The following is a 16416-nucleotide window of genomic DNA, read 5'->3' on the forward strand; positions in this document are numbered from 1 at the left end:
TATCTGATGAGCTGGATCAAACCCACCCTTTAAAAGACCTCAAACCAGGATCAGATATCTGCAGCACATCCTGAAGTACCCAGAAGTGCCTCAACACAAATATAAGTCGTTCAAAAAGCATTAAACAAATAATCTCTTAGCTGACATCAACAGCTTGAACCATTTGTCTCTGGTGTCACCTACAAAAGCTAAACAAGTTTCAGTTTTATTGGTGCTTTAAAGCTCTTCCAACAAACTCTACACAAACCCCAACTCAGCATATCTCTAGCTCGGAAAGAGATGCAACCTGTCTCCTTTTATTAGGTGTTTTAGATTACTCTTAATCAACACAAGCTATAAAGTGATGCTAATTTTACTGATTATGGCAGCATGTTTGGAGATAGCCACATGCTGCCACACCACAACTAGCTTATCAAGACTCCAAGAAGACACAAGAATAGTCAGTTGCACTTGTAGAAAAGTTGACTTGCCAAATAGGGGTGGGCCAGAGGCAAACTGGATCCGATGTCCTATGCCACCTGGCAACTGTTCATTTCTTACATGCAATGGGATAATCAAGCATGTCACCCACCTTGAATGCATTATAACTTGTGGAAACACTTACTGGACTGAAGAATTTTAAAAATGAATATACATGTCCTATTGCACCTTTGAAATCTATCCCCCTTTGGGATCAGCCATGATATTGCTAGTGTTGACTATGTTTGGTTGTTGTATATATTTCAAAAATAGTAAGATGACAATAAAAAACATACCTCTAGCTCCTCCGAGTCTATAGATGGCAGACTGGTGAGGTTGGCATAGATCTGCAGGGCCTTATTCCCAGCCTCCTCAGCATCTGCATGGACTTTGTTTGCCTGCTTTTCTAGATCTCGGGAAATGTCTTTTGCCTGGTTATACCTAGGAAACAAAGATAACCTTACTATTGTTCCTCTTTGGCCTGTTGGCTCAAGGTACTATTTCTGCTTTGGATGCAACAGGTCCTGTGCTCAAGGAGTGGGTAGGTGGGTATGGCTGCAGCAGATGGAAAGGGCCTGCAGCTCAGTAGCTGAACAAACTTTTGCACGCAAGGAGCCCCTCATTTAATCTCTGACATCTTTTAAACTTAGATCTTAGGGAGCAGAGCTGGGAAAGACTGGTGCCTGGAGCAGTCTAAAAAGACTTAAAAGTGCTGGTGCCAGTCAGAACAAATCATACTGAACTTGATGGATCAATGGTTTGGCAGCATAGGGCAGCCTTTCTAGTAAAGTTAATCAGAGATGCTTTCAGTAACAGGTAGGTAGCCGTGTTGGTCTGCCACAGTCGAAACAAAATAAAAAAATTCCTTCCAGAAGCACCTTAGAGACCAACTAAGTTAATTGTTGGTATGAGCTTTTGTGTGCCTGCACGCTTCTTCAGATACCAATGGTTTCAGATAAACAATTAAACAGTTCAATGCAAATACACACAAATCACTGAATTAAATATGGAAACTGGCCGGGAATACACTGCACCTATGGATGGACAGCTGAACAAGCAACCAGTCAGCTTCCATTTAAAAGGTACAGGTCATTTTAAGTATCCCCAAGTGGACTGGCCCTGGCCCATGCTTTAAAATTGATCTTTGGGGTGGTGGTGAAATGTGGAGAGGGTATCTGGACCAGGACTCCAGTTATGAGAACTAAAATCTGAGTTTCTCTTCCCTAGGAATACAGGTCAGTTTCCTCAAAAGAAGCATATCTGATAACTGAACTTTGCCATTTTCAGCACCAAGTTAAAACTGCTGTATTCAGCCAGCCTTTTAAGTTCTTTAATGCCACCTTGTTTTAATCCTTTAGCTTTTATTTATTTTTAAATATAATTTTTATTAAGTTTTCCATATTTCATTACATTTCAGAATCAAAAATCAAAGAATTTATAACTTAAAGCATTACTTAAATAAAGCATCAACCTCCTTCCCTCCCTTTAACAGACTTCCATATCACTTTATCAATTTCTTCACATTCCTATGTTTCACTTTTTTACCTTATTCAAAATAAAAAATTCCTTCCAGTAGCACCTTAAAGACCAACTAAGTTAGTTCTTGGTATGAGCTTTCGTGTGCATGCACACTTCTTCAGATACACTTTTTTACCTTATATCATTCTTAAAGCAATCACCTTCTTATAAGTAAATCAGCTTCTTAATTTCCCATTACCAAACATTTCAACTTAAACCTACAAACATTTCCAACTGTTTGCAATTTTCTTTCATATAAAGTATACATTTCCCCCAGTCCTTTTGGAACAGTTCTTCACGGCGATTCCGAATCTTCCCCGTCAGCTTTGCCAGCTCCACATTCTGTAGCTTTTAACCCTGCACCTTTGCTGCTAGTTCTGCATCTAGTGAGGCCATTCCACACAAATAGCAGTAGCAAATCCAGGTATGCCACAAACTGTACACTGAATGGGGAGCTACAGTAAATCCTGGGAATGTATGTGAATGAACCATATTTCTTTAAAGACACTTTGGTCTCATTCACATTTTACAATTATAGATATATGCTTCGTATGTGCACATAAAAACTTCCCTAAGCCTAATACTGATAAAAGTTTTATGCCTTAGGCTCCTGGATATAAATTCCTGTCATCTGTTTTTGCATACACAGTAACTATTTTAGCTATTTTGCTTCTTATGATCACTGCAGCATGTTGGACAGTTGAAAATAAAGCACCTCAATTTGTGTCTTCACTTCATACTTACTTCCTATTAAGGTCACCGATGTCATTCATGGTCTGATTCTCCCCTGCCAGTGTCTCCAAGAGCAGCTTATATGCTTCTGTCGACGTATCATTTGCTTCTTTAGCTACACGAACAATGTCATCTGCTTCTTGCTTGTGCCTGAGCAGTATTAGGAGAGCAAAACGAAATGGTTAGAGAACCACCATTGTTTTCTCTCCAAACATTATAGTCTGAGTTAGACCCTAGGCATCATTTTCAAAGAGAATTAAAACATGCCATAAATCTTCAGTTTCAGGAACACGGCCTGAATTGTCCCTGAGAATGTAGCCGACACAACCTATTCCTAAAACAGCAATAGCCAGCCTCTTTGTCAAGGGCACCTCAAGTGGGCTGCTGCATAAAGACAATACTCCATGTTTTCTGCTGCTGTATTCTCTAGCCAAGTAGCAGCACAACATTGGAGAGGCAGGCAGGAGCAGAGGCCAGGCTCACTGGGTCCTCCTCTTCCTCTTCAGAGGTACCAAAGATCCATGCTGTCAATGCCACTGGCTGGCCATTCACCATAGCTAGAGGTGGCTGCCTCTCCACCTCTGGCAAAGGACTGACACAATAGTTCTCTTTTAAAAGCTTGTAGAAATCCACTGTTTTCCAGCTAGTATTTTTTTCCTTTAAGGGGTGGGTGGGAAAGATTCACAGAACCCAGGTTAAAATTAAAAAGGGAGGAACTTAAAGAAGTGGTTGAAGCACTCCAGCTTTTCATGAGCTTGTGGTGGATGAAGGACGTCCATTGTTTTGTGAGCTGGTTGACCAACAGTCTCTGTTCATGTAAGGGGATTCAGATCCTGGTCTCTCCCAAATACAGTGGTACCTTGGGTTACGTACTTAATTCCTTCCAGAGCTCCGTACTTAACCTGAAACTGTTCTTAACCTGAAGCACCACTTTAGCTAATGGGGCCTCCTGCTGCCGCTGCGCTGCCGCTGCACAATTTCTGTTCTCATCCTGAAGCAAAGTTCTTAGCCCGGTACTATTTCTGGGTTAGCGGAGTCTGTAACTTGAAGCGTATGCAACCTGAGGCACAACTGTAATTGCCTGTTTTCCCATTACTCAACAAGACTGTTCAAACAGGAAGTGACTAATACAAAAGCGGGAACGGGGCGGGGAGGGGAAGGAAAGAGACATATAACAGACTGAGCTAGCAGATACTTGCCAGTGTTATCAGAACAGAAGGTGGGGGAAGAGGACAAACTGATGACATACTCGCTTTGAGCAGACAGGTAATATACTCGCTTATCTGGCTGAGACTGCACCCTTCAGGGCCAGTTCTTACACAGCATTTTGAATTTACGTACAGATATACCTGAGCACAAAATATATACCTAACACATTAGTTATGTTTTCATGTATGCTTTTTGTAGGTTTTTCTTCTCCTTAAAGGAAGCACAATGAGAAACTGCACACCAAGCATTTCAAAAGTAGAATCTGCTATTTATACATGCAAACACCCCTTTGTAACCTAAACAGTGCTTAAGTATGCACTGTGCATTCAGTACTGTAGAAAAGATAAATATGCCTTGTTTAGATGCAATCCTCAGTTAAATAATTAGAAGCAGCACCATTCAAGCAGTTTATGGCTATGCTGAGACTGCTCCATTATGGGCCTCCCTTGTTCTATTCACCTTAGGGCAAAATGGAAAGGTAAGAGCAAATGGGGGATAGAATGGGAGCAGGAAGGAAACCGTTCCCCCAAAGGAGAGAGGGGCTGGTGGTTCTAGTGCGAAGGGTGGTGGGTGTGATCTTAAGATATGCTGCAAGAGGGAAAGATGACAGTGACTTGAGGAGGGGCAGCCTTGTGTTTCTTGACAATGTGTTGCTATATTGTTTATTACATTTATAAAACTGCCCTTTCCATGCTCAGAACAAATGGAGAAAACAAGGAAAACAGGCTAAAATGCAGCACCCTCACAAAGCAGCTAATCCATCAGGCCAAAAGCACAACCAGCAGCTCTCCTAAAAATTCTCAATTTCTACTCAAGCTCCTTCCTCAAATACCTGTGTAAAGAAAGTAGTCTTCACTTGCTGGCAAAAATAAATCATGGAGCGGGACGACGGAACCTCCATGAGGATGCGGTTCCATCACACGGGATCCTTCACGAAGGAAGTGCATGGCATTCACCAACACCAAGAGGGTTAAAAGTGCAGAAGGTATGCTAAAGATGCAACGGGCCTTACCGGGCAGCTAGCTGGCGGGCTTCTTCTGCCAGGCGAGTCATGTTGTTGGGGTCGCTGGTTGATTCTGGTGGAGTAATAGACTGGAGAAGAACCAAACAGACTTTTAAGGTCTTTTATATTTTTAAAACAAATGAGCAGTAGCTACTTGCCTTCTCAGATTACGACTGGGTCTAAAGTACGGACTGGAGCTAGACATGGTGAGAAATATGGGGCCCTTGCTGATACAGGCAAGTCTTGTGTGGTTCTCCCTCTTCCCCTGGTCTGTGTTGGTATGGAAATAGGCAGTGAGGCCCAAGAAAACACTTATTCATGACTCAACATATGAGAGAGAGAAAGAGGAACTCAGCACAAGGCTGCCAATATCTCATATATTCAAGGCACTCAAATTCAGTAATTTTAGCTCTTTCAAAAAGGAACACAAGAACCACTCACCACATTAGCAACTGCCACCTTTGCTCTCTGCAGCATATCCGAAGCTGTTTCAATCAGTTCCTGGGTGCTGTCCACCCGGGCCTGGGCCCGCTCAGCCAGATTCTCTGTCTCTTCCACTGTGTTCTGGATGTTCCTCAACCGACCAAGTTGGCCGGACAGAGTTCTGTTGATCTCCTGCAAGCGATCCATCAAGCCCTGGTCTACATCTGGAACAGAGCAAGCCAAGCAACACGGACAGACTGAACTAATTGCACAAAAAGATGTGGCATGAACAAGAATAAGGCATTGTGCCCACATGCTTTTACTGATAATTGCTTTTACTAAAAAAAAAAAAAAAAGAAAAAAAAGTGTGAACAGGAATGTAAAGAAAGGTGGATGCAAAAACTCCCAAGACTTTGGCAGCATTTAGGCATTTCCCAAGGATATGGAAATGGTCAAACTGAAAGAATCCTGGGCAGAGGATTTTAGAGAGGAACTTCATGGAGGTGTACTTTAAAATCAATAAAAGGTGTTCTTAAGAGGGCAGCACTTCTCTATTAGGACCACACACAGCAAAAGCAGAGGGAGTCAACCGGAATGTCTTCAAGTTCTTCCTCTGAACTCATCTCTTCTCATGAAGCCCTTGGTTTTTCCTAATCCCTGATTGACCCAAAGTTTTAACTGTAGTTGCTTAGATTCATCCCTTGTTACCCTTTCCTTTCTCCCCAGCTGTCTCTTTCACTATCAAAGTTCAGATTAAATATTCCTTTGGGCAGGGACAAAACACTTGCAGATAACACATTATGACAGGAACCACGGAACAGCTTCTTTCTACTGCACACAGGGTGGGGATAAATAAAACAAAAAAACCCATCAAGACCCCTGGAAACCCCTACTTCAAGTTACAAAATTCTTTCACAATTGCCTGTTGAACAAATTAAGCTATTTTCTGATTTGAGAAATCCAGAAAAAAAACCTCTACACTTTGGATTAAACTTTTAGGAAAGAGACTTTTAAATTTGGTTTCCACTTATAATCACAAAAGAATACACCATTGCTATCACCATCAAACACTAAAACCTAATTACTTCAATGTTATTACTTTCAGAAGATCACATCTCTTCTGAAATATTTATTTATAATTTATTTGTAAGAGAATTTCTAGCCCACCTCATCATATGATCCCAGCGTGGCAAAACCACAGAACTAGAGAATTGCAGAGTTGCAAGGGACCGTGAAGGTCATCTAGTCCAACCCCCTGCAAGGCAGGGAACTATTGCCCAACGTGGGGCTCGAACCCATGGACCTGAGATTAACAGTCTCATGCTCTATCAGCTGAGCTATCCCAATGGAGCGTAATTTATAGAAGCAGATACAAATGCAGCACATCTTTGGAGAACAGGGACAATCTCAGCTCCTCAGTTGCTGCAGTGACAGAATTACTAAACCCCCCACCCCAAATAAAAAAGCCTAATCAATAACATGTGACAATCCTGGGGAAAGAAGGGTATTCAGAAAGAAATCTGTCCCCCCCACCTTTGCTGTTTTGGGCATCCTGAAGCAAGTCCATGACATCTCGTTCAGCTTCTTTCAGCCTGTCTTCAAAAGCCTGATCAGTTATAGTTTCTTCACCTGTTCCTATGTTGGCTATAAGATTTTCAAGCTCCTGCAATCTCTCCCGCTGCTCTGCCACCTAAAGAGAAATGACAGAAAGGAGGGATGAGGAAAGATGTTTCCACTTGCCAAGTGTTTGAGACTCCAGTAGGAAACACTCAGTCCTCATCTACAGATCTCTCTCTACAATTAAGTATAGGACTTCACACGGCAACAATATCTCTGTGTTAGCACATGTTTCCAATTAAGCTGGAGAAGCCTAAGGTTGTCGTATTTGCCAGTTTTTAGTGCTCATGCTTGTGTGGGAAATAATCTGCAAAGGTTTTGACAGTGTTCCTAACATATTAAAGAACATATTAAACGAACAAGCAGTTAAACTCAACTGGATGGATAACAATTTGGCAGACTTCTCCAAATGCCTGGGTGATATAACTTCCAACAACTTCTGAAGCTGCATTGTAGACCAGGGAACACTTTGCAATTAAAGTTATGGGTCCACTGTGGACTTTTTTTGAGGAAGCAGGATGGGGGGATTGTCACTGCCTTTTTAAGGGCAGCAAAAAACCACCCCCTGCACAACGGTGTGATGCATTCGCCACACACTGGACCCAACTAGTCAATCCCCTCTGGCTAGGTCAAAGCAGTCAAGAAAGGCAAAGTGTTGAGAGGTCTGCACCACGCTCCAGCGCTATTTCTCCCCTTGCCTTGCAATTAGGGCTATTTGGAGAACTCGCTTTTTGAAAATTCTAACATAAATAGACCTTATCCACACATCCCAGACTATGTACAAATTGGTACATTATCATCCTCTGGATCCTACACATTTGGAAGTGTGTATTTTAAGAGACTTTCAAACCCAACTCAATCCAACTGACTTAACCATGGTAATGTACAAACACAGCCAGTGCAGATCAACACACTGTAAATCTGGAGCCAGCCTTGAGAATGGGCTTTCCTCCCTTCTCTGGAGCAATGTCCCCCTCTCCCTTCATTTATCCAGGGTAATAATTACATGACCACCCAAACAAAATATGATTAATACAACCAAAGGTCATTTACAACCATGATTTGCAAACCCAGCTGAACTGACAAAACCACACAGTTTTACAAGCCTGACCTTATCTTTCACCAATCTGTAACATGCAGGGCACTCTTGACAGCCTGGCCAAGATCGATTGTAGAAATAGTTCTCTTCACACTGGTCACAGCGGTTCCCAACAAAACCTTCTTTGCACTCACAGCGGCCATCCTCTTTGCACTGAAGAGATCGAGAACCTTCAGGGTCACAGTCACAAGCTGCAGAAAGACAAGATTTAAAAATAATTATGAGGAAGAGGAAAATGAGAAAAGGGGATTTGGATGAATATATTTCAGGACACACTTAAATGGTTTCTTATGCCTTGAAGACCAACGAACGTCTTTAAAGTGCCACAGGATTAACAAAGCTAACATTTGTTGGTCTTTAAGGCATAAAGGAATCTTTGTTGTCTAGTGTGATGTAGAAAGTGTACATTTATGACAACAGCTGACTGGATCTGTGAGTCGTATGCATATGAAAGTTTGCAATCACTTTCATGATAGCTCAGCTTGAGCAAGTTAAGACTCACTGAAGCCTAAGGGATCACTTGTGAGTAAATCTGCTAGTTTGCACCTTTTGTGAAAGACCCATCTAACCAATTATTGGCGTCCTTATTTTCACATAAATTATGTTGTATGGCATTGTGGCTATTCCTTCAAGTGTAAGCACAACCTTCCAAGTCAACTTTGTCCTCGACACAAAGCAAAGAAAGCAACAAACTCTTTCTTTCAGCCTGCTTCTCATTATGTAGATGCCTCCAAGTCTGGTTTTCGTTAGGACCAAGAGAAACCCAGTGTGCATGTCAGTACTCTATGCTGATCCAAATAAACACACACTTTCATCCCGCCTAAGGACAAAAGGTGGAGGTTTGAAAGGGGTGTCCACTCTGAAAATACCAGTGATGATGGGATTTGTCTGGTCTGCAAAGCAAAGACTTTTTGGAAAGGTATTGGGTGAATATGCCATATCTGATAAGTCTTTTAATATCAAGATGCAAGTGTGCAAACTTACATATAAACTCTCCCCATGGACCTCAGTGAGCCTTACTTGCTCCATCTGGGCTGTGAGAGAGTATTTCTGGGTGATCTACAAACATACATATTATACAACATACACCTGCAAGATGAAAATGGTAGGCAAAACCACATAACTTTGCATCTTTCAATGCACTTAGACATTGAGCTACTAGCAAAACAAAAACTGCTACTCATTTAGTAAGTATTACATTCTTACGAACATACCACCTCATCTGCTGTTTGCAAGAACAAGACCCTCCGAAGGAGCTTTGAGGTCTGCTTCTCATGTCACACCTTAATAATATGAAATCCATTCATGCAAGGCCACATTCATGCTTAACTATATGAAAAGCTTGGCATAAATTCTCTACTCTTGTAGATGTAGTCACACTTCAAATGACACTTGCCAGCACAGCTGTGCACATGCACTAGGTCAAATGATGGCTCCCCAGAAATCATGGCTTGCAAACTGAAATGAATGCTTCCTTGTCCTCCTTCCTTCCCTATTCTCCAACCTCTCCTTGCCAGGTGGAATCATGGCTTAGCATTATATGCTCACCAACACAATTACTGGATCCCAAGCACTTTCCAAACAATGATTTTCATCTCTCAATCAGATGTTTACTTATTCAACATAAAACTATGGATAATGCTGCAAAGGGGAGACAGCTCTGTAGAGAGAAGGTGGGAATACAGCAATATTCCTGAGGCCAGCTTCCAATCTACAAGCCACGGTTTGCAGGGAAGCACAGATGCATGTTCACTGGGGCACTGTATCAAACCAACACTTAGATTCACTTTACTCTTGAGATATTAGGGAACCCGAGATGGGAGGGTTTAGATAAGTAGGAATGTATGTCCCAATCTGACACACTTTGCATGTTCTCAAGCCCGAGTTAGCAGCTAAAGGCCACATTCCAGAGTAGAGGCGTAGGAGTGTAACAGCCAGAAAACAGGTCAGTTCTGGGACAAAACTCAGAGCAAGTGTTTATGACAACGAGCAGCAGATGGTCTACAAGTATATGCAATCATAATGCCCTAGAGGGAGAAAGTTAAGACTCACACAACTGCAAAAACATCCTCCATAGACTTGAAACTCACACAGCATGCAGGAAGCAGACAGACAAACGAAAAAAATGGGGAGGGTGACGCAAAGAGCCTCTTGTGGTGTCCAAGTCCATAAACACACTAATAGTGGTGAGCAACGAAACACATTTTCAACAGAGAAGAAAAAATGGTGATAAACAAATGTAAGCAAAAAAGATGGGAAAGAAAAACCCTTGCTTACGTTTGCAGCCTTCAGGACCAAATCCAAAATGGTTTGCCTCACATCTCTCGCAACGCTGCCCAGTAATGCCTGGCTGGCATTCACATTGCCCTGTCTGTATCTCACAGTGGCCATTAGTGGAACCCAATGGATGGCAGTTACACCTACCAGAGGAGGAGGAGGAGGAGGAAGAAGAAGAAGAAAAAGAAGAACACATTTTTTTAGCATTAAGGCACAAAGTTAAAGCATTAAGATTGCACATGACCATCATGTTTGATTTGGGTACATTGCAATGCAAGTCACATTTGCCATGAGGTCTGAAATAATGCTGCATCAAAACGTGCCTATATGAAATACAAGATAAAGTGCATTTGCCTGCTTTCCAAAAAAACCTCACAAAGGGGAAGACTGCTAGCTCAATAAGGCAGCCTTCTAAATGCTAGTCTACTATTTGAGGAGCAACTTCTTCCCTCCTAAGAACTGGATTGAGATCCACCCCAGGGTCACAGAAACAGACCTACAATGTAGTTACTGTCACCTGCAATAGTAATTAGCAATGTCCCAAAATTTCAGCCGGTTATTATTATCAGCCTAGGAAAAAGCAAGGGAAGGGGGGAACGGGCCAAAGTGTAGCTATAGCTATTAAGGCCATTTCTGAAGGGAAGAGGGACTAAAAGGTTAAGTAATGTCTTCAAAGAAAAGGTGGAATTTTAAGTAGGTATATGAAGGGAGGGTGCCACCATATTGATCTTCTGGGAAGGAGTTATAGGCACCATTTTTGCCACCACTGCTCTCCTAACCTTCCCCCAAGGAGTTCCTGTGACAAGTTGAGAGCAGTGGGACGCAGCTCACCTCTCGCAGCCCCGTCTGCTCTGCAGGTTGTAGAAGCCGGGCTGACAAGAGCTGCAGTCCCTTTCTGTGACGTGCGGAAGGCACTCACACTGCCCCGTTACTTGATTGCAGTTGGTCTGTAAGTTCACCGTGCCGTAAGGATTACAGCTGCAAGCTGCAGGAGCAAAAGGGGACCCATCAACACGTATTTTCTAATGAGAAAGGGTTCGGAGAACAGCTGTGGACTAGTTGAAGTCGCAGGAAGCCCAAGGCACTTTGTGTTTTCAGTGCTTCTGTACCATGTTGGAAACAGAAGTCTCACCATCTCCCCCTTAGTGGGATGTGTGAAGGGTGTGCCCTCAATGGGGGAAAGTGCAAAAGTACTATTTTGTATTTCAGGTGTTTTATTATTTAAAATGCTACAATACATAAATCCGGGGATGCCTCCCTGCAAAGGGCAAGCAACTATTCTTTACAAGTTCAAGATGAAAGATTATGTGCAGTTTCACCACAATGATTACAAGTGCCTAGGAGATGGGGAGTGTCTTGTGTTCTGACCTAGACCTCTGGATTGTAACAAAGAACGTATTACAGACACATACCTTTGCACTTGTCCTCTGTATTCTGAGCCAAGGGATTCCCATAGAATCCATCTTTGCACCGGTCACAGTAAAAACCAGCCGTATTATAGATGCACTTCAGACATTCGCCCGTCAAGCGGTTGCAATTCCCAACAGCATTGGGGTCAATGTTGTCACTGCACTGGCAGAGGCGGCAAAGCCTGGCAGGGCCATTCTCACCAAGAGGATCTCCAAAATAGCCATCATCGCACAATTCACACCGTTTGCCTACAAGGGCAAAGCACATTAGAAAGCAAAATGAATTTTCTTGGATGCTGTTCTTTTATAGCCTAAAAAATATCAGGATGAGTGAAACCAAACATTTATAATTTCAGAACTCTAATCCACACAAACACCAACACGCAATTCAGTCAAGTAATGAAAATTGATCTTGCATTTATCACTTAATCCAGGCATGGCCAAACTTGGCCCTCCAGCTGTTTGGGGACTACAACTCCCATCATCCCTAGCTAACAGGACCAGTGGTCAGGGGTGATTGGAACTGTAGTCCCAAAACAGCTGGAGGGCCAAGTTTGGCCAGAAAGCTCAGGTGATGAATATTAACAGAACTGTAGCCAAAATGGAGCCACTGAAGCAAGAGGGATGCTGGGAGAATCCCAAGATTTTAAGAAATGCGTTTCAAAAAGAAAGACTCCAAGGATCAAACCACCTCCCAACAGTCCTATGAGCTCTAAGCATGTTCAGTAGCAACAGCATGTGCAGTGAGACATGGAAAGGAAAAATGGAAGAGTGTGAAATGCCATGCCTGGACAGAATGCTTGGCTGGAACCTGAAACAGAAATACTTCCTTTTGGCCACAATGCAAAATTTTGTTGCTGGTCCCATTTGTTTATTATACGTGCATGTTGTTTTTTCCTCCAAAGAGCTCATAGTAGTACTTTAGCCTCACAACAATGCTGGGAGAAAGTAAAGCACTGTGGATATGAAAATTTGTTTTTCATGTCCAAATCCAGCAATCAAACCATTGTGTCACACCGGAGTTATTCCATTGACATGATAAGCTGTAGTTCACTGGGATGGAAATGAGCCTGTGGTAGCCTTGGGTTCATACCCCCCCCCTCTGGTGTAACCACAAGGTTTGAAGGCTTTCACTTCCATTTTTTATAAATTGTAGCTTGCTTTGACATCTGAGTATTATTATTTTTTTAAAAAACTTACTTTGTTAAAAAAAAAGCTAGCTGCAAACCATGGTTAAGACCAGTGTTTTTTCCTAGAAAAAGAGGTGCAGGGACTCCCAAAAAGTTGTTGAGCTTTTTTGATGGACAACCCTAAGAGAGCCTTTTTTAGCGGGGGGGGGGGACACTTCTCTGCCCAATCGTCCCACTGCTAGCATCACTGTGGCCGCATTACAACGTCACCTCCGACACTCTGTGCAGCCCAAAGCCTCCGACACGCAGCTCTGGGCAACATGCTGCTAGACAGCTGCCAGTGCGCTACAATGAGGTGCCGCAATGCACCAAAGAGGTTGCGGAACTGGTTAAGACTGAACACAGTTTAGGGTTCAGTAGCAATTTTTATGGTTTGGTTGAATCTGGTTAACCAAAAATGGAAATGACAGCTTCCCCGTGGCTTCTTCACTAGTGCTGGGAAGCAAGTGGGAACTTGAGACTTTCACAGGCTCATTCCCATCTCAATAAACCATGCTTCCAAATTCAGCCACCAACCCTCTGAATAAAATACTACTATTAAATAGTATACTATTAAGACAAGCCAACTTGTAAAGAACTGAAAACAGAGAAGGCATTGTTCCGAGAATTAAGCACAATGTCCTTCTTGAAGGCTTATAAAAGAGTGAAGGTAATATGGGGAAGGCAGGAGGAATAAAAGAGAAAAACCAAAAGGGAAAGGAGGAAGAAAGGAATTTTTAGCGGAAATCCAATGTGTGCGTAAACTAAATGTAAGCTAAAAACATCTTTCTTGGTCATTTTCTTACAAAAGGAAAAAGCAACAGGAGACTGATGTCAAAGAATGGTTGCAAGTGGCACAAAGAAGACAGCTCTGTGGGAAGACTTTGATGCTTTTTGAAAATGGGAAGAAATTTAAGTTGAATCGACTATGGCTGGCAACAAATTCCAAAGTTAAGAGCTCTAAAGGGGTTGGGCGTAATGCAAGATGAGAAGGAAGAAATGTGCCATCTTGACAAGGGGGAAGCCCTCCCCCATGACTTGAAAAACCAAGGAGTTAAAAGACAGAAAGCAGAGCTGAAAAGTGAAGCAACATTTCCACAGTAAAAACCTTAAACTGAAAAGGAGTTTGCTGAAAACATGATGGAGAGCAAACAGGTATAATCAAATTTATAATCCATACAAAGACCAAAAGAGTGCAAAACAGGAAATGCTAAGGAGAAATAAACAGCTGAGCATTTGGGTAGAGGAGTGTCAGGATGACACTGGGACAGGTTCACTTTTAGTTTCATATTTGTATTATAGGGCACAATAGACTAGGAGTTTTATCATTGGTGTAACCAGGATTGTTGTTAAGGGGGCAGAACCTCAGATTTGAATTGATTTAGGGAGGCAGCTGCTGCCCCCCCCCCCGCCACTCCTGGCTACACCCTTGAGTTTTATGTTTGCATGTTTTAGTTCTTGTGTTGGCAGAAAATGTATTTCAGTTGGGAGAATCCTTAGAAAGGGACGGGAGACGGCTCTCTCCTCTCCTCTCCTCTCCTCTCGAGCACATTCAGACAGATGGCTTCTCGCAACCGCCACAGACACCATACAGAAAGCTATCGTTATTTTCATCTGTCCATTAATTGATATGGAAGAACTAAAGCTTAATGGGGGGGGGGGAGGGACTTGAACTTCAAAGAAACAGGAGTCCAGGTGCATCATGGCTGTTAGGGCTGATAAGAAATACAAAGGAGCCGCCAGCACTAAGATGTAAAAAAAAATTTTGTGTTGGCTTGCACAACTCTTACAAGCTCATTCATGGAATGCAGACACGTTGCACAATTATTTGGGGGCTGCCTTCTCCTCAGATGAATCAGCCAATAGTTCATCTGGGGGCCAATTCTAAACTGCCTTGCAATTCACTAGGACAGGAAGGAGAGGGGTGTGTGTGTGTGTGTGTGTGTGTGTGTGTGTGTGTTGTTTGTCTTCAGCTTTCCTGGATACCTATTATCCACAGTTCTTAAGCAAAGGTATCACCCTCAGTTGGGCTGCAAAGTCCATTTCCCCAATCAAACAATACCCAAAGACACTGCACTTATATTGGCCACAGGGAAAGGGAAAGGGAAAGTAAACTCCACCACCAATTCACTACTGTGCACTTCACCCTAAAACAAGCACCATGTGACATCAGCTTCTGTTTTAGAGGGAACTAACAGAGGATTGAGGTAGGATACTAGCAACAGCACTGAATTCAATAATCTGTACTGAGTGTGTAAGGGGTGCCTAGGCTTGGCCTGGTAAAGCAGCTATGTTTATGCTGCTGGCCCATCCAATATTGCTTTCTCCACCTCCTTTTCTCTCCTTGTTCCCAGGTCTGGCATAGAAATCTTCATTTTCCAGCTTGGTTGCATTCTATGGTTATTCACTATTACCCATGGAACGGCATAAACAGTTCTGGCTACCCACCCACCCATAAAAGGAGGTTCACTATAAATAAAGCTTGCTTGAAATATGCTTGAAATGTTAAATGGAGGTGGAGAACCTCAGGGCCAAGGGCTTACTCAACTGGTCCTTGCAACTCTCTCCAGGCCACACCTCTCACTAGCCCCGTTCCATGCCCTTCCTTGAGTGCTTTTGCCTGACTGGAATTTGTCCCATAACTGGCAGGATGCCTCTCTGCTTGCTTGGGCAGAGGATTAAAACCACCGACTTTCTGAGTGGCTGGAAAGTAGTCTATTGTAGATCTTAAGGAGTTCTTGGAGAACAGACAAGGTCCCTACAGACTGGAAACAGGCAAATATTGTCCCCATCTTCAAAAAGGGGGAAAGGGAAGACCAGAGTTACTACCGACCAGCGAGCTTGACGTCAATACCAGGGAATGTCCTAGAACAGAGAATTCAACAGTCTGTGAACATTTAGAAAAGGATGCTGTGATTGCAAAGACCCAGCATGGGTTTCTCAAAAGTAAGTCTTGCCAGACCAATCTGATATCTTTTTTTGATGGATCAGGGAAATGCCATGGACATTGTGTATCTTGATTTCTGTAATGCTTTTGACAAATTCCTCCATGATCTTCTCTAGAGGAAGCTGATAAAATGTGGGTTGAATGAGGGACCTGTTGGGTGGATTTGTAGCTGGTTGACTGACCAAACCCAAAGAGTACTAATTCATGGTGTCTTGTCGTCCTGGGAAAAAGTGACAAGTGGGGTGTCCTGGGTCCGTTATTGTTTAACATCTTTATAAATGACTTGGGTGAAGGAATTGAGGGGATGCTCATCAAATTTGCAAATGACACCAAACTGGGAGGGGTAGCTAATGTTGCAGAAGACAGAATCAGAATTCAAAATGACCTTAACAGATTGGAGAACAGGGCCCAAGCTAACAAATTAAATTTCCATAGGGACAAATGTTAGGCCTGGCACTTAGGCAGGAAGAACCAGATGCACAAATATAGGATGGGGGGCACTTGGCTTACTAGCAGGACACATGAAAAGGATCTAGGGGTGAACCACAAGCTTA

At 42.7% G+C, this 16416-nt stretch overlaps 1 protein-coding gene across 2 annotated transcripts in view; it reads right to left on the reverse strand.

Moving 5' to 3' along the window:
- The window catches only part of LAMC1 (laminin subunit gamma 1), a 127619-nt gene that overhangs the window by 16682 nt on the left and 94521 nt on the right, over nucleotides 1-16416 (reverse strand). For both annotated transcript variants that reach the window (XR_014220752.1, XM_082226642.1), the window contains exons 14-22: nucleotides 11750-11995; nucleotides 11169-11322; nucleotides 10338-10480; nucleotides 8073-8251; nucleotides 6878-7034; nucleotides 5363-5568; nucleotides 4931-5010; nucleotides 2722-2859; nucleotides 756-900 (exon numbers count right to left, since the gene is read on the reverse strand). Coding sequence is in view for 1 of the 2 variants with exons in the window: in XM_082226642.1 (XP_082082768.1) it covers nucleotides 756-900; nucleotides 2722-2859; nucleotides 4931-5010; nucleotides 5363-5568; nucleotides 6878-7034; nucleotides 8073-8251; nucleotides 10338-10480; nucleotides 11169-11322; nucleotides 11750-11995 (1448 nt within the window). In the remaining variant the exon portion in view is untranslated. The remainder of the gene's footprint in view (nucleotides 1-755; nucleotides 901-2721; nucleotides 2860-4930; nucleotides 5011-5362; nucleotides 5569-6877; nucleotides 7035-8072; nucleotides 8252-10337; nucleotides 10481-11168; nucleotides 11323-11749; nucleotides 11996-16416) is intronic.

The sequence above is a fragment of the Podarcis vaucheri genome, assembly GCF_965113315.1.
Source record: "Podarcis vaucheri genome assembly, chromosome: 6".
NCBI lineage: Eukaryota > Metazoa > Chordata > Lepidosauria > Squamata > Lacertidae > Podarcis > Podarcis vaucheri.